Source organism: Protopterus annectens, chromosome 13.part0 (genome assembly GCF_019279795.1).
Source record: "Protopterus annectens isolate FY-2018-M chromosome 13.part0, PAN1.0, whole genome shotgun sequence".
In the NCBI taxonomy this organism is placed as follows: domain Eukaryota; kingdom Metazoa; phylum Chordata; order Ceratodontiformes; family Protopteridae; genus Protopterus; species Protopterus annectens.
In genome coordinates this window covers 1,171,408,577-1,171,434,836 of record NC_056747.1, presented here as the reverse complement: position 1 = coordinate 1,171,434,836, position 26,260 = coordinate 1,171,408,577, and the positions used below count along the sequence as shown (strand labels likewise).

Sequence of the window (26,260 nt, the reverse complement as noted above, 5' to 3'; positions counted from 1 at the left end):
ATGGTAGAATTCCCAAAAGATACTATAATGCATTTCTTTGTATTGAGTTTTAAGCCATGGCTTTGGCACCAAGCGTTTATCTGTATTAGACCTTCCTGAAGGGTGTTCTCTTTTTGGGGGAAATTCAGGGACTGCTCCCAGATGTTCATCGTGCATTACAGCTGCAGTAATCACATATGGGTTTTCGGCCCGACGGCGATCCCTCGGGCGGCGAATTCATCCCACAGTCGTGGTTTTGCTGTTAGCTTCTTCTTCTGATCAGGAAGGGTAGAGTATAAAAAGACAGCCCCGGCGCCCCTCTTCGTCTTTTCTTTGTGCCCGCGCTGCAAGCAGTTAGCAAGTGCGCGGCCAGCGCCTGAATTACTTAAAAATTTTGGAACCAAGTCTTCTATTAAAGCTAAGTACCCCGCTTTTGGTCTTTTTTCTGCCTCACTTTGGCGTCAGAAAAATTAATAATTGTATTTCTTTCTACCGCAAAATACCAAAAGGATTCCATTCCCCCTTTGCTTGCATACCCCCGTTGGGCCCAGACGTGGGCCCCTCGCTTGTCTTTTTATTGCCTTCAATGGCGCACTATCAAGTTGTCGGGACGAGGTTCACCTAACACTTTTGTTTAAAGCGTTTTTATATAAAATAATAAGTAAATCACTCGACCTATGTCTAAAGCCGAAAAAATAAACCGCCAGCCTAGGCGATCACAGCTCCCACTCCCATATACTTGCAAGCTCCACGGTCCGTTCTCCAGTGAGACACTTGCAGTCCCTGACTACCGTGCGGCACACTACCTTGGCGGGTCTTACCTTCCAGAGACCGCTGGTTCTTCGGGCCCTTTCCAGACTGGCGAAGCCCCTGAATGGTAGCCTACCCTGCTACCAATGTGGATAGATTCACATGGTGTTTTGGTATTTCCTCCCATTCACCTTTTCCAAATTTCACTAATCTCAAAACAACCAAGCAACATACCAGACCTGCTACACAAGGCCCAGGCCTGCAACACACCGCTAAAGCACATGCTTAAAATGGCTAAGGACCTTTATCACTTATCAGGGCTCCCAGGCCCTCCCAGGCTCCTCCCCAGAGAGGCCCAGGATTCTCCTAATTCTGACCAAGAATCACCAAGAATCTGATGTAGAAGAACATTCTGATGCTGACCTACAGGATTATTCTTTTCAAGGATTCGATACAGAGCAGTTCATTCTTCTTTGTCCCCCTCAGGATTTTTTCTTTTGGGGAAACCTTACTTTTTTCCTTCACTCACTGGGAAGAGGGCTCAGACTCAGGACTCCAAGGGGCTCTCTAGGAACAGACTCTACTTAGCATAGACCTGGCTATTGTTCCTCCTGTTTGTCAGCTGTCTATTGGATTCGAGGCCTGCCTTAATCCTCTGCTTCACTGCCTCCTGCACCAGTTACTAGTACCTATTACAGAGTACCCACAGCCGAGTTCTCTACAGCAGCCATAATGCAGACTCCTGAAACTCTCCAAGGCCTAAGATTAAGGCCCTGAGGAGAATCCTCTTCCTCCACGGAAAGCGGAAAGGAAATCTAGAGAGAAGGGAAACTTTGGGGTAAGAAGGGACTAGCCTCGCCACCCTAGCCTGGAGGGCCTTTAAATATGAAGTTTCATATGATTAAATATCAATCACAATTGTTATCCAAATTGTCACAGCCCTGAACAAGCAGATTTAAACTAGATTTAAAAAGAGTTGCATTGATATGATGCATAGTGCTGAACTTTAAAGTGTTAATGTGATACAATGTGGTTATGATGCCCTAGAGGCCTCCAGCTAATCGGTTCAGATCGATCAGTCAGCTCGCGAGACATGCATGGCTAAGGGAACAAAAATCTGCTTCGTGACTTGCGGAAGCAAAATTCTGGATGTTCTTTTAAAGGATGTTGTTTTTGGTATAATGCATTAAAGGTATATACGAAATGGAAGAAAAAAAAAAAAATGGATGCAAACTGACGGAGTTTTACAGAAAAAGCCACCACGGTTCACTGTCACAAAAAACTCAAAACTTCAACCACTGACAAGCTGACATTGGCCAAAGAGGCAGGATACAGAAGCTGAAGGGGGGACAGACAAGCCAAAGGTACAGATAGTAGAGGTAAGGGCAACAAAACACACCAAGTGGTGGAAAAGACTCACAGCAGTACAGGAAGCCAATCCCTAATGACTTCATTTCCATGCCCTGCAGAAGCAAAATCAAGCACCTTTGATACCCATCCCCAAACTGGCACTAACTGGCAACAATTTTTTCACACTCTTCCAAAATGACAAACAACAAATGCCTACCACAAAATCAGACAACACCATTCAACTACAAAAGGCAAAAGAGGCAAAACATGGGGGCTACACAAAAGGCACCCACGAGAGGCTCAACAACCACCAAAAAAGCTCCACATAGGTTCTATACAAAGGTAAAGGAAACTTACAAGACACCCATAAGATTTTTATCCATCCTAAACACATTTCTTCTCGAGGTTTTTATTCAAGATGCTTCCATTATACAGCAAAAAGACAATGCTGGAGACCCATGCTGGAAAAGATGGACCTCAAGGAGGCATCTCTGCTTGTCCCAATCAGACAAAGTTGCAGAAGATACCTCCATGCTCAGGCAGGTTGCCGCCATATCAATTTGCATTGCCTTTTGCGAAGATACCTCAACAGATTTCTTGCAGGTTCAAGCCATTATCAGTGATTCTGCACCGCAGACTTCAATACTCACTCCTTACTTTCACCAACACGACTGCATCAGTGATTGCATACTGCCACACTTCAAAGGGACACCTGGCACTGCAGACACGGGCGAGGCTGGGTCTCTGGGACACACCATCTTACTTCTGAAACACCAGCTACAACCCTCTCAGAAAATAACTCTCTCTGTGCCACAATCAACTTGAAAAACCAAGATGGACACCCTCACCCCAGAAAAACAAGGGCAACTATCTCATTACTAAAATGCTGTGCTTACAGGCTTACTGCAAAAACAATCCTGCAGGCTCTCATATTCCCAAAATCTTGCATTTTTCTAATCCTACAAAGGAAAACATTGCAAAAGTTCCATGGTACCTTATCATCGCGGGTTCTACTTCAAGCATGTCAGCTTGGAAGCTTGAGATTCCAATAAACCCCTGTCTTCAATGGTCTCACAGTGGTCATTCCAAGCATTCCAAGCAAACACAGGCCCTGTCCAAGCAAGCCTTCTACACAAGTCCAAACCACAGACGCTCACACACACGCTTCATATTCTGCCAAGCCTCAAAGCTACACAAGGCATTCAGGGCAACGGGCCCCAAAAAGAAAGGGAGGCACACAAAATCAAAAGAAATGCTGGGGGTGGCTGATGCAAAGGAAAAGCATTCATAAATCAATCCAAGCAGGACAACTGCTCATAAGAACAGACAAGCGTTCAATGAATTATATAAACAAACACAAAGGGACTCATAAATACCCACTGTGCAGACTAACCATGACTACGCAAACACTAGAGGGACCAGGCAAATAGAAACCTTTCAGGGTAGTGAGTACCTGCCAGGAAGCTCTGGAAGGGAAGGCACTTTATTGAGCAGGTAGTAATTGCCAGGAATATTAATGGCGCACAGCAACCACGCATTTACAGAGATTGTTGGCAGACTGAAGGCCAGATATAGATCTTCACCCTTTACATGAATTTATCAAAGTGTAAAGCAATTATCAAGATGAGACCACCCAAAAGGCTGGAAATAGGACTTTCTGATCCATGGACAACCTCGGGTCACCCAAAGGATTCCCACCAAGGGCCTGGCACCCCAGGTACTTTGAAAGTAAGAAGTTTAAGTTTCAGGATGATTCTGATTGCTCCGACTGGCCGAGAAGTAACTGGTATCCAGTCCTGAGTGAAACACCCACTGGCCCGACATCCTACACTGATCACTGCTGACACACTCCAATTTCAAAACCCTTCACAGTCAGTTGAAAACTTCTCTAACACTGCTACTGCCCCTAACTCTCATCACATCAGACAGGACTCTCCAAAGAAGTGCAGGATGTCATTTGGAGGCCAGAAGACCATCTTCTAGCAAAGGACTTCAAAATGGAACATCAATTGCTGTTGGATGAAAACTATCTAGGAGAATAGAACTTTGAAAAAGCCTCAGATTTGCAGTATCTAGCTGGAGCTTTTTGAGGGCGAGACCCTTTTTTCCTAGATGAAATACATGCCTCAGTACAGTACCTAGCCTACCACAAAAGATTTTCCTTAACCCCCCTTTTAATTTACATCAATGGACAATCTCTCAGAGGGCCAAGCACATAAGATCTTAGTCTTCACAGCCAGTGCCAGTCTTCTGGGCCTCCAATAAGACCTCCCGAAAAAAACACATTACCTCCCTTTGAACCAGCTACATTGTGACCTCCCAGGATACAGCTCCTGGAAAAACAGCTTTTCTCCTATGTATCACTTACAATCAGAGTCCTTGAGAGCAGCTTTCCTTCTACAGCATTTCGCAGCCATTCCCTCATATTTACAGGCCCTCACATTTCCTTCTGCACTAATCCTTCATTTAGTTACAGGGTGGTATCTCATTAGCCTTAAAATCTGCCACATAGGGCTTCCTACCTTCTACCCTAACCCCTTAAACACTACCAAAGGCAGCTTCACTCTTAGACATCCATGCAGGTGCTACCTTATTACTACCCAGAACCAAAAACATCAGAAGGCAGCACTCTTTAGACATCCATACCAAGTGGGGTCAATTACTTGGACAGAATAAACAGCTCCTAGAAAGTGGATTGGTCACCTACACGCTTTTGTGATTCACTTCATGGAAAGATTCAATAAACAGACCATTTCCAAAACTTTTGGTCACTGCATCACACCTTTTTAGCCTTCCTCAGAGGAGTGCCCACCAAAGATAGTACCTCACCACTCCACTAGGGCCTATATACCTTCACCAACACTACCTGCTGCCTTTGTACTGCGAACAAGAGCAGGGCAGCCTACTGCAGTTTTGCTTCTGTACATAGAAAAACAGCAGGCTATGCTAGTACCTTATAGAACAGGGCATAGCTTTTCTACTTCTACCCATATAGTGCCTACCACCTAGCTCATATGCACTTATGAACACCCATATGTTTTGTGCGATGCTGCTTTGTAGATTTTGACTTGCTATTGTATTGCCACCTAAGGTTTCCCACCCTCCTTCCCACCTTGGTAAGCACCCCTTTGGGGTTCCGAATAACTATATTGGGGTGCTGACTAAGCATCCCCACCTGTTTTATTCAAGCTTACTGACCTGTTTTAGACTTATAACTTTATTGCCTTCCTTTGGTTATGTTGACATCTGGGGCATTGCTTACTTTAGATATGTTTGCCGACTGCCTTCCTTTATACTCTAGCCCCTTCCTGTACAATCTGTACTTTTGCAATCATCTGCAAACTTGGTTAGTCGAAGGCCTTTGACATTGGCTTTGACATCTAGGAAGTAGATGCCAAAGAGGAGTGGGCCCAGCATAGAGCCCTGGGGGACTCCACTGGTGACGTGCTTCTTTGTGGAGGTGGTCTCACAGATTCTAACCTCCCAGGTGAAGTCACTGAGCCACCTAGCTGTCTGTCTTGTTATAAAGGGGTTTATCCTTCGTGGGGTATTGCATCACATGCCTTAGCCAGATCTAAGTAGGCAATATGCACCATTTTCCCTTCATCCACTGCCTTAGTGACCTTTTCAAAGAAGCCCACCAGATTCAGTAATTTGACCTTCCTGTGACAAAGCCAAAGTAGGATGGAACCAGTATCTGGAGGTCCGCTATGTCCTTGTTGATAATTTCCATGATAATTCTTTCCATGGCTTTGCAGATGACTAAGCAGACTAATGGGTCTGTAGTTTGCAGGATCTGTTGAAAGTCCTCCCTTAAGAAGGGGGTGACATTTGCTGTTCTGCATTCACGTGACACAAAGCCAGTTTTAAGACTATAGTTAAATAATGACTCAAGGGGTCCTGATAAGTCATATTTTAGACTCTTTAGGAGGCATCCTGGGATGTTATCAGGGCCCATTGAGGCTGTGTTCTTGGCTGTAGTGAGTGCAGCCAGTACATACGCCCTAGTTATAGTTGGAGGGGTTATGTTTGAGGGTATTTTTGAGGGGATAGTTGGGTGTGGGGGGTGAAGTTGAAACTGAATTTGCTAACTGGTTCTATATATCTCGAAGCTTGGTGAATGTGGCACCGTTAACCACCAGTTCAGCACATTGCTGTGTACTGCCCTTGAGGTTTCTGACATAGCTGTAGAAAGCTTTATGTTTATCTTTTACCTGAGAGGCTATCTTGACCTCAAAGTTGGCTTTGCTTGACCTAATTAGCCCTCTTAGTTGCCTGTTTACTTTGATGAGAGAGTTTTTGTATTGATGGGAATTACTCTCCCTGTTTTTTGCCATATTGTTTCCTTTGTTGTATATACTGTTTAATTGGGGATACCACCAGACCTGCAGTCCTTACATTTGGGTTATCTGCTTGCAGGTTGCCCTCAGTTGGCCTGATTAACAAAGTCTTGGGTCCTGTGTCGGTTGCTGTCCCTTCTTCCATGACGTCAGGTCGTCAGGGGTATAAAACATGCAGCTGACGCCATTACATCAGTCTTTCTTGCTGTGTGGTGCCCGAAGCAGAAGCAGTTCGCAAGTGCTGGTCGGCCGACTCCTGAAACTTTTGTTTTCGAGTTTTAGAACCGAAGTCTTCAACTAAAGCTATGTACCCCATTGGGGAAACTTTTTCTTGCTCCTTAAAATCAGTAAAAGTTAATAATTGCATTACTTGTGAAAAGCAAATACCTCATAAAGATTTTCATTCGTACTGTATTCCTTGTCTAGACCCTGACCACGACGTACCTTGCTGTCGGTTTTGTGTTTATTTAATCAGCGCACTATCCGTCATCGGTATATTTTCACCTCTAAATATTTCGGTTCTCAGTTTAATTATCCAGAAATGCTGTCTGTTAGCCATCCGACTACCGGGATTCCGAAAAAACACAAAGATAAAGACTGTCTCAATTACTTCCTTTTAAAATTTCCAAGCACTTATCAAAGATTGCTCTTCATGCAAAGAATTGGGAGCTCATTACCCAGGACAAATGGGTTTTAAATAGTGTCCCAGGGATACAGATTTCACTTCCACATGTTGCCAACACCAAGTGGTCCAAAATCAAGTACTTTCTTAAGCATGGGGGCTATTCAGCTGGTACCAGAAGAGGAAAAGGGACAAGGTTTTTACTCAAGACTTTTCCTGGTACCCAGAAAAGACAATTTATGGCATCCTGTCCTGGACCTGTCTACTATAAACACCTTTTTAGAGATTCCAAAATTCATGATGCTCACTCTTCACCAATTACTTCCTATGCTAGGCAAAGATGCCTGGTTGGCAACACTAGATTTAAAAGAAACATACCTGCACATCCCAATCAGGGAATCTTGCAGAAGATACCTAGATTTCAAAGCAGGCTATACACACTATCAGTTATCTGCACTGCCCTTTGGCTTATCTACTGCGCCCAGGGTATTCACAAAGTGCCTAGCTCCAGTTATTGCATTTTCCTGGCAAAGAAATATTCAAATATACCCATACCTGGACAATTGTCTAATTCAGGCAGAAAGCCAGGACATACCTTTGAATCATCTGTCCTTTGTAAAAAGGGTTCTAACTTGTCTGGGGTACACCATAAACGAAAAGAAATCACACCTGGTACCCTGTCAACAAATTATATTCCTGGGAGCAAGCTTGAATACAACTTCCTAGATGGCTTACCTCACGCCAGAAAAGCAAATTTATTTGACAACCTACTTCAAACAAATGGCCACACAAACCCTGCTATCTGCAAGACAAATACTGCAAGCATTGGGGTTCATGGCCTCCTGCATTCTTCTAATTCCATATGCAAGACCGCATATGAGGAAACTACAGTGGTATCTAAAAAGCCTATGGTGTCAGCATTCTCAAGACGTAGAAACAATGATTCCTATCATACCTTGCCTACGTGTAGAGTTCCTTTGTTGGGCAGAGGCCTGCCACCAAAACAAGGGACTGCCTTTCACACCACCCCCTGCCGCCCAAACCCTAACAGCAGATGTATCAGACTATGCATGGGGGGCTCACCTGGCAGGGAAGTGCATTCAGGGCAAATGGAACTCAAGTCAAATGCACCTGCTTATCGATCAAAAACAAATGTTAGCTGTACAGAATGCTCTGACAGCCTTCAAGGACCACATTCTTCCAGGACAACTAATGGCAAAGACGGACAACACCACTGTTATTTGGTACATAAACAAGCAGGGGGGTACACATTCTTACCCCCTCTGCAGACTAGCCATGGCATTGTGGAACACAGCCTTGAGCTACCAAGTGCACCTACAAGCTCAATTCCTGCCAGGAAAATTAAATGCACTGGCAGATGGACTAAGCAGAAACCTCATGGACCCACACGAGTGGAAACTGGAACCAAGGATTTTCAACATGTTGATAGACAAATGGGGGAGCCCAGATATAGACCTTTTTGCCTCTCCCCAGAACTACCAATTGGACAAATTTTGCACAAGGACTCCCCACAAATAAGCCTGGAAAGTGGATGCTTTGTCCTTCAGCTGGAAAAACCTATCATTCTATGCCTTCCCCCCTCTGCCTCTGGTTCTCCAAAGTACTACTAAAAATCAAACCGGACAAACCAAGGATGACTTTGATTGCTCCAGACTGGCCACATAAACACTGGTACCCCCTCCTGCGCAGTGTGTCACGGTTATCTCCATGGCACCTGCCTCAGATTCCTTCCCTGCGGTCTCAGCAGGAGAACCAGATTCTGCACCCTCAGCTTCCAGCACTGAACCTTGCAGCCTGGCTAATTACTTAATCTCTCCTTTACCATCCCTCAGCAAACCTGTGATGGATATAATTTTAGAGGCAAGGAGGCCTAGTACTAGAAAATCTTATGCTGAAAAATGGAAAAGATACTGTGTCTGGAACCACTCTCAAGGGATGAGCACAGCAGCGCCCAATTTACCTCAGATTTTACAATACTTAACTGAGATGCTTCACAAGGGCCTGTCTTTTCCCTCCATTAAAATCCACGCCTCAGCCATTTCAGCTCACTATAACACAGAACCTCCCCTCTTCTCCCATCCACTGCTCAAGCAATTCCTCAGAGGGGCCAAAAATTTGAGACCACCCAGGAGAGCTCCAATCCCAGCCTGGGACTTTAACTTTGTCTTGGAGAAACTCACTCTACCTCCTTTCAAGACAGCTGCTACTGCAGACTTAAAATTTTTTTCTTGGAAAACAGCTTTCCTTTTAGCAATCACTTCAGCTAGAAGGGTATCTGAATTACAGGCCCTTATGGCAGTGGAGCCATTCATCATCTTTCATGCAGACAGGGTGTCCCTCAGAACCAATCCATCCTTCATGCCCAAGGTGGTATCCAGTGTGGCTCTTAATCAGTCCATTCATTTGCCAACCTTCTTTCCCAATCCACAGAATAAAGGGGAACGGATACTACATTCCTTAGATGTGCACCGACAACTTAGATTCTACTTGGACAGGACTCAAAGAAAATCTGAACAACTGCTGGTGGCATTTGCTGCAGGGGCAGAGGGGAAGGCTGTTTCAAAGCAAACCATTTATAAATGGATAAGCCATTGCATTCATTTCTGCTATAAGCACCTTGGAAAACCTATCCCCCAGGGGGTCAGACCTCACTCCACCAGGGCTGCATGTACCTCTACAGCCTTTCTCAGAGGCGTCCCTACCAGGGATATCCTAGAAGCTGCTACCTGGAGTTCTGTACATACTTTCACCAAGCATTATAATTTGCCAATTTTCTCTAAATCCAGAGCTGGCTTTGCCACTGCAGTCTTGTAGGGCCTTATAACTGGCCCTAATGCTATCTAAATTCCTCCTCCCAACCATAGCTTTGGGAATCTACCCAAATGTAATGACTGCAACAGTGAAACACGAAGAACATAGTACAGTTGTGTACACTTACCATAAATGTAGATGTTTGAGTGTATTCACTGTTGCAGTCCTGGTTACCCTCCCTCCAGCCCCCTAACTTCTTTTGGCTATACCTCTACTTTCCTTTACTATGCTTAAAAGCCTTTTTGGTGTATTTGCTTTTCTGTTGGAGGTATATTTTTGTGATTTTATGTTTAATTGCTTCCCATTAGGGAGGCACCTGACATCTGGGGCAAGAAAAACTGATGTAATGGCATCGGCTGCATGATGTTCATCGTGTTTCACTGTTGCAATCATTATTCTTGGGTTATCCTGCTGGCAGGCTACCCGCAGTCGGCCTGAATTCTAAAGTCCTGGTCCGGTGTCTGTTGCTGTTGCCGGTTGCTGTTGCCTCTTCCCTGACGTCAGTGCGCCAGGGGTATAAAATATGCAGCTGACGCCATTTCCTTCAGTCTTTCTTGCCGCGCGGTGCCCGAAGCAAAAGCAGTTCGCAAGTGCTGGTCGGCCGACTCCTGACATTTTCAAATCCGAATTTCAGAACTGAAGTCTTCATTAAAGCTAAATACCCCATTGGGGAAACTTTTTTCTTGCTCCAGACCGATGTCAGAAAAAGTTAACAATTGTATTTCTTGTGGGAAGCAAATACCTCATAAGGATTTTCACTGTTACTGTATTCCTTGCCTAGGCCCTGACCTCAATGTTGCTAGTTGTCAGTTTTGTGCTAGATTTAACCAACACACTATCAAGCGTCGGTTCGATTTTGCATTACATTACTTTGGCCGAAGATTTAATTATATAATGCCGTCGGAACAGCCGACGACTGGAGTTTACAAAAAACGCAAGGACAAGGAAAAGGATAGGCATCTGAGGTCCAAAACCAACGACGAGGCCTCCGTTAGGCCAGTCGCCAGTTCGCTGGTTCTCATTGAGGTGCTTTTGCAGCCCCTGGCGCCCACTACCTCAGAGCCACAGGCCACTTCCGACTCCCACGTGGAGCCGACTGGCCTTCTGGATACTCAAGGTATTGGACACTCGGAAATCATTCCCTCAGATGGGTCCAGAGCCGCTGAGCAGGCATCGGCTTCTGAGGGTGTCTTCAGACCTACACAATTATATGTTAAACTATCTTCAGCTTCAAAGACTAAAGCAGCTCTCAAGACAAAGAAGTCCAGCATTCTCCTACTCAGACTTCCATGCCTAAAAAACAGATGCTTAAAATGGCCGAAGACCTAATTACTTTGATCAGGGGTTCCCATCCCCCTCCTGATAAGAGGCCTAGGCAAGATATGATTCTTCTGATCAGGTTTCCATTTCCTCTGATTCCTCTTCTGAACAGGATTATTCTATGCCTCCCTATGAGGGCTCTGATGCTGAAGAATCCATTCTTTCAGCCTCTTCTCCTGAGGATTATTCTTTTGGGGAAACCTTGCATACCATGAGGGAGCATTTCCACTGGGAGAGCCAAGATTACTCTGAATCTAAGAAAAGGCTCAGAGACTTTCTGCTACTTCCTCAGCAGAGACCCCTTGCTATTCCACCTGTTCTAGACATTGTAGATGTATTTTCAGAGTCCGGCCTGTCCCCTGACTATTTACCCCCTGCGCCTGCTAAGCCAGCCAGATACTACAGGGTCCCTGATTCTCATAAATTCCTATATAAAAACCCCACTGCTGACCCAGAAACTATATCTCAGGGTCCCAACGGGGTCAAAGCTTCCACTGCAAAAAACCCTGTCCCCTCTGACAGAGATTTTAGGGCAAAAAGGTTACACTTCTGCTACCTTGGCTGTAAGGGCTTTAAATTGTCAGTTTCATATGCTTAAATATCAGCAATACTTAAATGTCACTGCTTAAACAGAAAATGTTGACAAATACTGAATGTTCAGAGAACAAGGAAATGCAGGATTTATTGCATGCAGTTGAACAAGTGGGAAAGCATACTTTGAAATGTGGTTATGATTCACTGGAGGCCTCTTGCAGGGCCGCTGTTACAGGTTCTGTTATTAGAAGGCATGCTTGGTTAAAAGAACAGAATCTGCCTGATCATGTTAAAGGAAAATTATTAGATGCCTCATTACAGCATGATACTTTGTTTGGTGCTAAAGCAGAAGAGGTGTTGAAGAAAATAGAGGATAAAGCGAAATCCATGCAGACAGTTAAGGATTTCTTACAGGTACAGCCACCCAGATTTAGCAGGAACTGGCCTTCTAAAAATTGGTCCTTTCCAGTGTCAGACAGACCACAAAGAGGCAGATGCAGGCTTCCCAGAGGCAGATCTCAGCCCCAAGGCTCATACAGGCCTAAACAATGGGGTGCTCCTACTTCTAAAAGCGGAGAATACAAATCGCAACCTTACAGGAAACAGTCCCAATGACTTTCCTCTGCCAGATCCAAGCAGTTTTCTTTTGGCAGCCACCTTGGGGAGGGGGAAACTAGCACTTTTTTCATCAAATTGGCAAATGGTTAACTAAGACAAATGGGTCTTAAACAATATGTCCCAAGGCTGCAGGTTCCATTTTCACACCCTACAAGGTCAAAAGGTATGCCAGACCTGCCACACAATCAATGGGCAGAGGAACAAAAGCAAATTACAGCCCTCATGGACATGAGGGCCATTCAGCAAGTACCACAACAAGAGCAGGGGCAAGGATTTTACTCCAGACTTTTCTTAGTGCCCAGAAAGGACAAAACCTGGAGACCAATACTGGACCTGTCTATACTAAACACGTTTGTGGAGGTTCCAAAATTCAAGATGTTGACTCTACAGCAGCTACTGCCCATGCTGGGCAAGAAGGCTTGGCTCATAACTTTGGACCTAAGAGGCATACCTGCATGTCCCAATCAGACAATCTTGAAGAAGATACCTCAGATTCATAGTTGGCTCAATGCACTACCAATTCTCTGCACTGCCCTTTGGCTTATCTACTGCGCCCAGGGTCTTCACAAAATGCCTTGCTATGTTGGTAGGTTTGTCAATTTGGCATTGCCCCAAAAAGGCAGTGGGGGTGGATCAAGTTTTAGCCGGTATCTGAAAGTCTAAAGGGGAGAGGTGCAGACCATACTTGGCAAAGCAGCGTAATTTGTTAACCGTGTCCTCCCAAGATGACAATATTGGATCCACTTAAAGTGACACCTGACAGATGGCCAGTTGTTGAAATCCGTCATTTTTTGCTCATATTTTGGCATCATCCTTGCTGATGGTAATGTGCTGCTCAGTGCTAAGTTCAAAACAGCCTGAGATATAAAGTCTGAAAGCTCCATAATGTCTTCATATAGTCCAGGGAGGTACATCTCAGATCATTTATACCTACGTAGACTTTGATGGAATTATAATCAAAACAATAAAAATGAAGGTCTCGGCATACACCAATACTTTATTAACAATTATTTAAGCACTGATGGACTTCATTAGAAAAAAAACTTTGCTAAACATTAGAAACCATTTAAATAGACCTAATTCCTTGTCACATGACATTATTATTCAGTAACACACTTCCTGTTTTTAAAAACATACAATTCCATTATTTAAAAACACATGAATATTAATAACCCTTAAAAACAAATAAAATTATGAATTAATTAAGCAAGACATTGAATATTTTACAGCTGATACAGTTCAATGTGTTGCGTTATTTTTGTTTGCTGGGACCACTAATTTTGTTGTTTTGATTTTGTAATCAGTTTTAGGAGTTTGCTTGTCTGAGGACTAAGATGGAATCATAATGGTACCTGTGGCTTAATGACATGAGTGTGTGTGTTATTTGGTGAATTCTGGCTCCAGATTAGCAGCTAACAGTTATATTCCCACAGAAGCTGTAGTGCCTCAGAAACAGCTTATGATGAGAGAAGAAGAGGAGCCTACCTTAGAAGAAGTAAGAATAATGCTAAGGAAAATTAAGTCAGGGAAAGCAGCAGGCTCAGATGAGGTCACATCAGATATGATAAAGATGCTGGATGAGATAGGGGAGAAATGGCTCCTGAGGGTACTCATAGCAGTGTGGAGAGAAAAGCATATCCCAGATGACTGGAGAATAAGCATATTCATGCCAGTGTACTAGAACAAAGGGGACATCCACAACTGTGGGCAGTACAGTGGAATCAAACTCCTATCACATTGCATGAAAATTCTAGAGCGGGTGATAAACGGATATGCAGAGTAGTAGAATGTAAGATGGGAGATGCGCAGTTAGGATTCAGATCAGGATACAGCACAACTGACCCGAGTTTGCAGTGAGACAGGTAGTTGAGAAGAAGCCAGAGATGAGGAAAGAGTCCAACTGGGCATTCCTAGACTTGGCGAAAGCATATGACGATGTCCCAAGAAAGCTGTTCTGGGCAGAAACATTGGTAGAATTAGTGCAGGGTATGTACAAGGACCCAATGACTCAAGTACAAACAGTGTTCTGCCTCACAGAAGGGTTTTCAGTGGGAGTTGGTGTACACCAGGGTTCAGCTCTGAGTCCACTACTATTCATACTGGTGATGGACTACAATAGCAATTAGGTTGGAGGGGACAGATCAACAAAGTTGCTGTATGCAGATGATGTGGCATTACAGGCAGCCTCTGAGCAAGAACTCCAGCAAAGTATAGAGCAGTGGAATGCAAAACTGAAGGCACATGGGATGAAACTAAGCACAGATAAGACAGTGGTAATGGCAGCAAACTGGGGAAATCAGAAGAAACAGAGAATTGAGATAGAGGAGAAGATAGTGGAACAGGTAAATAGCTTGAGGTGTCTGGGAGAGGTGTTTGAGGAGAAGGGAAGTCTGAATGAAGAGGTCAAAGTTAGAATCAGAAGGACTGCAGCCAACTGGCATACTGTCAGGTATAGTCAATGACTGAAGAATGCCAAAGAAGCTGAAAAGTAAGGTGTACAAGACAGTGGTGTGACCAGTACTATGGCACAGAAACCTGGGCAGTAAAGGCAGAGCAGATGAAAAAGCTAGAGGTGATGGAAATGAAGTGCTTGAGAAGGGAGGTAGGATGCACTCTGTGGGACAGACGAAGAAATAAGGACATAAGAGCAGAACCAATACGAAAGATGTATGCAAGTCTAAAGGAGACCAAAACCAAAAAAAACACAAGAGCAGAAGCCAAAGTAGCTCCAATTGCAGAAAAGATCAAAGAGAACAGATTACAGTGGTGTGGACACGTGCAGAAAAGCAGAAGACAATCTGGTGAATAAGATTTGCGACAGACAAGAAGAAGGTAAGAGGAAACAAGAGCATCCAGCAAAGAGGCAGATGGATTGTGTGAAAGAAGATCTGAGACAGTCAGGCACGAGTTTTGAAGAAGGCAGGAGTGTGGCATTGAATCGAGAGAGAGATGGCGACAGTTAACACGATTCCCCAACCTCATGTAGAAAATGTGAAAAAGGGGGCTGATGATGATGATGTTTTATATTCTCCTTGTTCATCTTTGTTTGAGGGACAGCAATGTACTTTATAATGGTGGCCCCTATGACGAGAGTTCTGGGAAGTGTGTTTCCTTGCCTTAGGGGCTTAGTGTTTGAGGCTCCACTGATAGTGACAGTATGTGTGCTGTTAAATGTTGTTTTTTTGAGTGCCTTTGGGCTTGCTGAGGCATAGTTTTGACAATGTGTGGTTTAGGCAATCTTTGTTGTTTAGGAAGATTGTTTATAAGTTCCTCAGTATACATTAGTCTGTGTATGTGTTGTATGGCTGGTTTCGACGACCTGATGAGCACTTGTATGGGATGATGTAGCCTCCATTGGCATTGTGTAAGTACACCACTCGAGTACTGTGTCTGCTTCTTTAAGGATTAAGTGGTTGTCAGTAAACATGAGATTGCTACACTGCCTCAAGATACTGATATTGACCAAGCTGGATACAGAGAAGTTAGGAAATTTCATATCTATACTGTCCGGTCCTTTGATTTTATGAGCTACAGTGGGGTGGTGTATTAGGGTAGAAGGCTATTAAGGGTGTTTTGTTGGTGCAAAGTAGTAAGGGTGCTTCATTGGAGCAAATTATGCTAAGCAGTACTAAATTCTACTAACTTTAACGTTTTCCACAGTAGTGAATTCCACTAAATCTGTTAGTATTGCCCCATCTAGCTGCTGTAAGCTTGTTGGCACACAAGGTATTTGTGCTATGTTGCCACTTTACAGGGTAGAATTTTATGGAATGTTCTACAGAGAAATTTTGCTTTCTACGTATTTGCTACTCTACAGGGTACTGCTAACCCACTCAAACATGCAAAATGTATAGCAGCACAGAAAAAAAATTAACTAATGAGCCCTATGGCCAATAAAATCAATAAAATGGCTACACTGTGAATCCTTTTGTGTATTTCCCAACTCTGGTAGATCAGGCAAACACCTCCAGCCACAAGATGAGTAAACCCAGTCCTCCTAATGCAAAAACACAGTAGAAGAGACCCATAAAGTCTAGTGCTACTACAAACCACTTAAACAACTAGCTGGACAGTCCTTGCCCTTGCTGAAGGCACTTTTAAGACAGGCTTACAGCAGTACCAGCGACAGGAAAACCAACTTGTTTATAAAACAAAAATCACTGAAATGCACACATAAAAGCAGGAAACACTAGTGATCACTCAGAATAACTTTAGCAGCCAGGAATATTTGACTTTGCCTGGATGGCACTGGATACAAGTAAAACATTTCTGGAATGCAGGCTAGGACTTCAAGCTTTGCTCAGCTCCTGGAAAATGAGCAGGAGACTATATGTAGTAAAGGAGGTTTACTCAAGAGCAATACTGGTTTGCTGGGTGGGCACTCAGTATCATGGAGCTGTGGAAAACAATGGGTGGGAAGGGTACATAATCAGCTTATATAACAGTCAATAGCAATGAAAGAGGGGAGGATGGGACTTTGGAAATCAGTTTATCATAAGGTGTGGAGGCCAGAGGCACAGCCTTATAAAACAACAAAAACAAAAGGCTGAGAGGGTTGGTAGAACAAGCAGGCTAGCTAGAGAGGCATCTAATTAAATACACTCAATACTGGAGCTCTTTCAGAAACTGTAGCTTAATGTGTTAATGGAAGATGGGGCAGACACAGAATGCGATTTTAAGCAAGTAAAAGATAAGCAGAATATTAAAGCACTGAAGCAGAAACTGTTGCAGAGACAGTTCTCTCACTGTTAACCATTCTCTACAGTTTAAGAGACAAGACAATGAGAAGTTTACCAGCAACACTATTTATGGAAAATAATATAATATTAAAGTACTAGGGCTCAAAATCTGGCAGTAGTACACAGTTCTGCCACAGCTGTGAATTAAATTTCAAGACTATGGCCCAGCAGGGTTTAAAAATAGAAACAGCGTTTACAAGTAATTCTACTTGTGGAAATAAAAGTGCAGAATAATGCATAAGCACAGTCTTCCCCAAGCTGCTAATTTAAATACAAGATTAAGGTGCCAGAACAGTAGAAATGCAAACAGAACAGAGCAGAAAAGTAATAAGTAGTACTACCACACAGGTCATTAAAAGTGCAACTGAAATATTTTGGCAGAATTTAAATAACTAAAATAATTTAATTATTTTTCCTTAGTATGTTTTGAAAGGCCAGCTACTCATGGTTACACACATCTCCAAGTCTGGAATAAAAGACTGTGGGTGGGGTAGCTGTCTGCTGAAAATCGGAGGCTAGCTAAAGTGGCATGTAATCAAATAAAGGCAGATTGGAACTCTTTAGAAACTTTTGCTGAATATGTTGTAGGATAGGACAGACTGAGAATATGACTTTAAGCTGGTAAAAGATCAGCAGAATATAAAAGCACTGAAGCACAAACTGGGCCATTGACAGTTCTCTCACTAGGGATCTTTCACAACAGTTTAAGGCAACAGATTATGCAGAAATTTACCAGTAACACTGTTTATGGAAAAAATGCAGTAATAAATTACTATGGGTCAAAATCTGGCAGTAGTACACAGTTTTGCCACATATGTGAATTAAACTACAAGACAGTTGCCCAGCAGGATCTAAATGCAAACATGTAGCTTTTACAAGTAATTCTTCTTTTGGAAATAGAAGTGCAGAATAATGCAGAAATGCAATCTTCCCACAACTGCTAATTAAAATACAAGTCTAGGGTCCCAGAAAAAAAAATCAAACAAATGGAATAGAGCAGAAAATTACAAAGTAATATTACCACACAGGTCACTATAAGTGTAACTCAAATGTTTAAGTAGAATTAAAATAATTAAAATTTAATTATCCTTCCTTTTTTGAAAAGCTAGCTAATCACTGTTCCACACTCTCCAAGTCTTGTAGGGAGTTTGTGGAACAAACAGTTTCATACAAACCAAGATGATAAAGAATGAAAAAGGACATCAGTCTTTGTAGTAAAATTGCGCATTTGAGCATTGTGATACTCCCTGATGACTGCTTATAGAATCTATTCAATTTTTATTTATTTTTCCCCTAGGAGAAAATGTAAACGACTTTTTCTTCCGAGTTGCATCTTTGACATTTGAGACTAATGTGTTAGCAGAGTTGGAGAAGACTGGACCTAGAAAGATTGGTGAAGTCATCAGTAAGTGTCTGTATTTCTGAAATTCTCAAGAATATTTGTGTGAATAGAGCTTGACATGTAGAAGTTGGTTATAATCGTACTTGTTTGTTCAACCACCATAGCATTTTTGAGGAAGGTAACAAATGAGAATTGTGTGAAGTGAGACATGTATTGGCTGTACATTACATCTTTTAGAAAATATGCATTTTTCTCTTCATTTTAGAGCTGATTAAACATATGTAGTGTTATCTTTCATGATGTTTTCACGATTTCTTAAACGAGAGCATTGCCACTTTAGAGAGTAGCTCATAGTAACTCTGCACATCAGTGTACATATTCTGATGTATGTCATTGCAAGCAGAGACTGGTGTTTGTATACAAAAATGATGTATTAAATTCCTGAGTAGTATGCATCACTGCTGTAGCCATAAACACAAACTGTACTTCAACCAGCAGGCAGCATTTGTTCTATGGGTTGCAAGTTCCTACACAAGTGCTGGGAATATTTTGGTATGACTGAGAAAGAGGGTTGTAAAATACAAATTTAACTTTTAGTATGCTTAATATAATCTACTGTAAAAAATGAGGAGTGTTGTTTAGTATTCTTGTTTTTAAAACTGGAGTTATAGATCCATTTATGTGCAGAATTCCAATTTTGTCATAAAATCGAAGTAATTGTTCACCTTCATCCTTTTTTGTTTGGAGTACATTATTGTAGTAAAAATAAATATGAAGTATATTCATTTTGGACATGTTAAATGTTTTTGGTCCTTGTATACAGGACTGCAGCCTATATATGAAGGTTCTGGCTGTGGAAGCTGTGCTGATCAGGTTGAAATTATCATCGTTATCCCTCTTTTATTACATTTTTTACATGGGGACAGGGTGGAGTCAAACTGTCGCCATCGCTCTTGATTCAGTACCACTCTCCTGTCTTCTTCAACAGTCATATGTGACTGTTGCAAGGTTTTCTTTCACACAGTCCATCCATCGCTTTGCTGGACGCCCTTGCCTTCTTCCTGTCTGTCCCAAATATTCTTCACCAGATTGCCTTCTTCTTTCCTCATGTGTCCAAACCACCGTAATCTGCTCTCTTTGATCTTCTTGGGCTTCTACTTTGATGTTCTCATTTCTTCTTCTGTCTCGCAGTGTGCATTCTGTTACCTGTCTCAGGCACTTCATCTCTATCACCTCAAACTTCCCCAACTGCATTACCTTCACTTTACCTTCACTGTCCAGATTTCTGTCGGGTGTATAAGGAAAGAGGTAATGAAATGCAGACGTCCAGGAAGTCATTAATAGAAAGAAGGAGTGCAGGAAAATGTGTGAGAGAGAAAAGATGGACCAGGCTAATATCAGGCTGGAATGCCATTTCCATAGTTAAACAGTAATAGTGTTTTCCCACAGTGTCTAATTACAGCATGTAGATTTGGGATGAGGAGTCACTAGGAAGCTTTATTCACATTATTGGTAGCATACTCCTTTTTCATGTTTTCACCCCTTAATAATTTGATAATAAAATGTTTACAGTGTATTTGTAAACATCCAGGAACACAGATGATATTTTAAACTTTGAATACCTTTAAACCATACTTTGTATATAATTCCATTGTCTTAACTTCCCAGTGTCCTCAGCTCTCATTCAGATACTTTGTCTTTATCTTAGTTTGTAACTAAACATGTTCATTGTTATCTGTCAACCTGTCAAAAGTTAATAAATTAATGTACAAGTCTATTTATTGCAGAAGAAAAAAATCCCAACTGTTTAAACATTCATTTCTGTCATCTAGCAAATATTACCTGTTCTTGTAGTTATTGTATTGGTGTTTTTATTTTGAAATTGTATACCCCAGAACAGCAGCTGTGTGATTTGTTCTTTTACTTAAGACCCCCTAAGGAACAGCTTCATTCTACACAGTCACAGACTACATGAAGTTAGCAAGTAAGATGTGGGTCAGGCAGCCAGAGTGGTCAGTGTAACAAGATGTCTTAGGTTCCTTCTTCAAATTTGTGTTGTATAGCCACTCTTTTTTTTTCCAATAGTCATGTTCTTATTATCTGTCAAATTTCACAACATGGTGAGCAAACCAAACAAAAGGCTGAAGCCATTGTAAAATACAGTATGCAACAATGAGAATAATTGTTTCATTTTCATCTTTGAACACATAAAAGTGCATGTAAAAGTAAAGCATGCATAATATGATAAGCAAGTAAACTGTTGAGGTAAGTAAACTACTACAGTAAACATTTATGTAATTTAATTACAGGCCGTACAAGTCCCCCATGAAGAGGTAGTTGATGCTGGCATCCAATATGAGAATGTCTTTTCACATGAGCATTAGTACATTACTTAAAATTGAAAGATCACATAACAAAGCTTAAGATTACTGCAAAAGTCAGGAAAATTGAAAGTGGCCTGCAAGAACATTTTGTAAATATGTTTTCAATTTTTAGTCATAGAAAAAATAGACAAAAAGAGATTTGTAGGGCAGTTTAATTCAAACTTAGAATTTTTAGAGTTAAAATGGCAAGTTTTTACAAGCAGATGATACACCAGGCATCAGTGACTATTTCTTTTAAAAGTCTTTTGAAAAATAAATGTATATGATTAATTTTGTATTTTTGCATTTACTAACAAATGGTTTCTTTAAGTTTAAATTATTTTAATTAATTGCTAACTTTGATTGGTCTATAATTCGTGACATCATGAGATATTTTACTTAAATGTGATTAACAGTTTTTATATGGTATTCTGATGAAGTTCTTGATATTAAAGAGAACAAAAACTCTTAATTAGTTTTCTTTTTAATATGACAGTTGGTTATGGCTGCTCTTTTCCTTAGTGCCAGTGTAAACATGACCTTGATGAGGGTATTTGTCTGATGAAAGAGCACCATAACTTAAGATATTTTCTTCTCTGTCATCTAATGCATGGTTACAAAGAATTTAACTCAAGCTGAAGTTATGTTAGAAAATTTTCAGTTGAATAATAAGAGGTATACTAAGAAGGCATTTATAGTATTTACAGTAATTCTTATCTTTGGTAATTGATAACTTATTGAAATTGTCTGACAAAAAGACAAAACAGGTTAACTGGATTTACAGGCCCCAAAAATGTGTGAAACAGCAACAACTGACTCTTTCCTACGTAATCTTCAGTTGAGTGATGTTATTTTACTCGTAACAGTCAACTTATGGGGAGTTGGGTTGGCATTATGTAAAAATGTGAACTGTTGGCAAATACAATGAGAAGAAGAATTTTTGTCTGCATTGTTCCAATTAGCTTGATATTTATTAATTAAATCATGATAGCCAGTAATGGAAAATATGAGTATCAGAGCAGCAAGCGGAATTTAATGCTGAATTATAAAGAAGTGAGAGGAAATGCTTCTTTTTGGGTGGCATAACCATAATGCATCCAGTTTGAATTCACTGCTATCATATCTAAAAAGCAAGTAAAACTAGAAAAAGCTATCCTTATCAAATTAATTTTTGAATTGTCACTTTCCGTTTTAAAGTACCAGCAGCCCCCTATTTCTGCATTTGAAATAAGTTTGTTGTTTTCTGTGAGGTGCAGATAAAGATATTCTAACAGTCTTAAGGGTTCAATTTTTATTGTGATGTTAGCATTACTAATTAGTGGTTGTAAATGGCACATATTCTTTCAACAGATCTAGTTTCTTTAAAAAATGACAAGTATCACATATTAATACCTTAATGAATGCTTGGTGATACAGGAATTCCATGAATAAATCTGTGTTGTGGTACAGGTATTTCTTACATCTTTTATTGCAGTGGTTATTTTAATTCTCTACCAATATATTGTGGAGCAGCACTTCCCTAAAACATGAACTGCGCCAGCTGTACTTAAATACTCGGCTTTTTTATGTTACCCTGTAGTGATATAGTGTCTGTTAAGTGAGTTAAGCATAACACTTGTTTTTATTACATGTTTACATACCATTGTTAGCAAATAGTTCCAGACTGGCCTTTCCAGTTTCCTTGCTTGCTGTCAGTACAGTGTGCATGTGCAAGCAGATTGAGTAATGCTCCTTGCTGGTTGTTCGCCAGTTTCATTCTCTTCCAACCCCCATTCACTGATCATCTTATGAGTCTGTTTTTGCCTGTCTATCCATAACCCTAATTGATGCATGCCCATAAATCTTTATTCCACTGTTGATATAATTCAGTTGCAACCCACATACTTGTTACATTTGTATGGCTCAGCCACTACGAGTGCATTGGATTTTATCAAGTTAACCTTTATCAATGCATCTCTGCCTCACTAAAGTATAATACCTTTTGCAATTGTGCCACCAAATACATTGATAAGCTTTTTTTTTTTTTCTTGTACATGTTTTTGTCCCCACTGCTTGTTGACCATCAGACCCTCCTTTGGTCTATCAGCCCTTTCATTTATTTCGTCAGGTAAGTGCCATCAAACAGTTTTCCTTTTTTCCTCATCCCTACCGCACACACCAAACCAACATGGCACTGAGGAGGGGCATTTACACAGTGCAAGTAGCCTTCGAATATCCATTTTCCTTTCCCCATGCAGCACAAACAGTGGTCTCTGGTCTGCAGTGGGAAGATTGCGTCATCATTTGCTTCCAGATATGTGCCGTTTACCCCTTCAGATAGTAGCAATTGCCCCGAATCAACAGCTGCAGCCACAAACACTATCTAATATAAAATTAAAGTTACCACATGAAAGCACATATTGCAGGCTGTTTCCACTTATAGTGATTGTTATCTCTTCTTTTATCTAGATTCCCCTCCAAGATGTGAAAAACAGTTTGTATGCTTTCAGTAAACATTAACTTTTAGCCCTAAGAAAAAGTACACTAGCTACCTTTAAATAATCTAAATTGTGCACTGTTCTGTTACATGCATTAAAGTATCAAGACTGGTGGGAAGGCTACTACTTCTCATTCACTTCTCACAGTTTCAGGCTCTATTTATTTTTCACCGAACTGCTTGCACTGTACCTTTAAATGTTACATTTAGTCTTAGCAGAGAGTGCTCCGAACTCTAAAGATGAAGTAATTACACCAGCAGAGAGCTCATCTTCAAGTAAAAGCAGTCAGCAATGCGAAAGAAAACTAAATACTTTTCAGATTCATGAAGGAATCTATGTAAATTTCACGCAGGAAAAAAAAAAAAAAAAAACAAGCAAATAACTTTGCAGATCCAAGAAACCTACCACCTTTCATCATTTTGTCTTATTTTTCAAGCCTCTTTGCTTAAAGCACAACAACTCAAACCAAGTACATTAATCTAATCAGCCAACTTTTGTAAAAACAGGAGAATTTACTTTCTTAATTCTACATATATTAATGCACATTTACATCCCAGGTGTACTGCAGCAGTCAGACATTACATAATTATATTAACCTTGGCTCTAGATGATTGACACTGTTGAAGTGACACCACAACCCTGTGTGCAGAAAAGTGGGAAAAAGGGGTTGTGGGTGAGTGGATGAATGGATGTAGGGATATTAACTTCTGTAACTTGCTTCTGACCCACCTTTCTTACCTTGTTACAGTATAAACCCTGTATGTCTCAACCAGGGTTGCCAGATTTCCAAAAAAAAAAAAAAGTCTCTCACGGCAAGTGAAGACCAAAAAAAAAAAAAAAAAGTTCCAGTTCCACATTAGAGAACAGTAGTTCTGCACTAAACACAGAGCTTCTTGTGTTTAATGCATTGCAGTTCCGCATTTGTTTCATGTGTTTAATGCGGAACACAAGAAGCTCCGTGTTTAGCTATTTTTAATTGGCCCGTATGCCAGGTATACGGGCCAATCAAAAAAAAAACCAAAAAAACAAAGCGGAGGCTGGCCGGGATTTAAACCGGCAGTGCGGGACTGCATCAGGCTGCTGATCTCGGGACAGTCCCGCCCAAATAGGGACGTCTGGCAACCCTGGTCTCAACACTAGAAATATGTTCTTGCTTGCTCATTTTTAACATATACAGTAGTCACCAATAATATTCTGTCTATCTCACATTTAAAATACCAGACTCCACATTTTGCAAAACTGCTCTACAATGTAACATGCAGTGTATGTCATGAAAACTTTTGTACAGATATTAATAAGAACAAAAATTGTTTTACATACAGTTGTTTTTTTATTCTATTCACTGTTCTTCTAAACTTTAATGACATAAAGTGGGTTAGAAGTTTTACAATTCGTCCACAAGTTTAACAAAGTCAGCAAAGTTCCAACATTTCTCTACCACTTTTTCTTGCAAAGCCGTATTTCACTTGTCTATTCCTGTATCCAGCAGGATTGATACATTATAGTCTCCCATTTATGTAATAATTTCAGGATTATTGATCTTCTTCCTGATCATCTCCATCTCTTAACATCAGTCTGTGGTTCAAGTCCAGGGTTCCTCTGATTCTTTTACTCAACTCCTGTGCTTTTTCTGTCTTTCATGCATTTTTGTTTGGAACTGTAGAAAATGTTTCACTGGCAAAGACTGTGGGCTTTGTAGATAGAAGAATGAGAGGCAGAGTTCACTTCTGCTTGCTGGCTCCCTTTTTGTTGTATAAACATTATATCTGATGTCATCAGTCTTCATCTATTCTTGACATTTGGGTTATGGTTCCGATCCTCGGAATTGGTCTGGCCGTTATATAGCTTGTGCCAGCCAAAAAACTCTCAAGCTAAGAGTCTACCAACAATGCTCCTCGCTACATTACATTACCCCAGATCTCCTTACCACTCTTATAGCAAGACATGTCAGCCGACTTTTCCCTCGCAACTAAGTAAAATCTTAAAATTATTTATCTTCTATCTTATTTCTTAGATATTACCCTTTAATATTACTTTAGTCTTTATCTACCCACCTTTGCTATGCTAGAGGTTTATTTCCTGTGATGCCCTATACCTGTGGGTATTTCTCTTCAGTAATTTCCCCCTCTCCTTTCCTGTCTACCACGTGGTAATTCTTTCTACCGTTGTTGGTAGAAATTTTTCCCCTTTTATTCTCCTCTGAATGTGCGAGTGTGTGGTGTATCTTTTTTGACTGTGTTTCTGCCTTCCTTTCTTCCAATATGGCAGAAAAGTCTAAGACTACCACCAGATTTAAGCATTGCCAAGAGTGTGGCAGAAAAATGCCTAACTCTGATGGGCACAATTCTTGTGTTTATTGTTTGGGTGCTCCTCATTTGGCTTTAGAGTTTTGTATGTGTCAGAGCTTCAGTTCTAGGGCCCTGGTAGAACATCACAATAAATTCATACTTAAAAGGCTTCTCAAAGCCCCCTTTGAAGAAGCTATGTCCAAAGTCGATAAGTCTCCTCAGACCTCTGGTTCCAAAGCCAGTCATTCGGTGCCGACATCTCCATTGGCACCAACAGCTAAAAAACATAAGTACCCATCTGTTGGTTCGTCTTCAGAACCAAAACCAGAGGTTCTGAAACTTACGTAACAGACTGATTCCTCGGCACCAGCTACTTCGGTGCCATCGACACTGGCTACAGCACCGGCACCAGTAATGACTGACGTTGGCACCAGCTTCCTTAGTTTCCACATTGGTGCCGACATCTCCTGCTGCTCTGCAGGTTATACCTTCGACTTCGGTGTCAAAGACTGACTCTTTCTATACACCCAGGACGAGATGTTCCACATCTGTTGACTCCTTCCTGGGTCAGCTTCCTAGCCCATTTATAGAAGGGCCAGAATCTCCCTCCAGACTGCCTGTTCGCTCCTGCAGGACTCTTTCTGAAGTAGACATAGTGAGGTTGGTGGGTCAGCTACTGATAGGGGTCTTCCTCCTGCTTCTTAGC

General features: G+C 41.4%; 1 protein-coding gene across 1 annotated transcript in view; it reads left to right on the top strand.

Annotated features, from left to right (window-relative positions):
- Positions 1-26,260, top strand: part of RAB34 (RAB34, member RAS oncogene family) — a gene marked incomplete in the record, with an annotated part of 431,068 nt that overhangs the window by 361,688 nt on the left and 43,120 nt on the right. Inside the window, 1 exon segment of the mRNA XM_044055175.1 lies at positions 18,382-18,489. Within this exon segment, the coding sequence (XP_043911110.1) occupies positions 18,382-18,489 (108 nt within the window).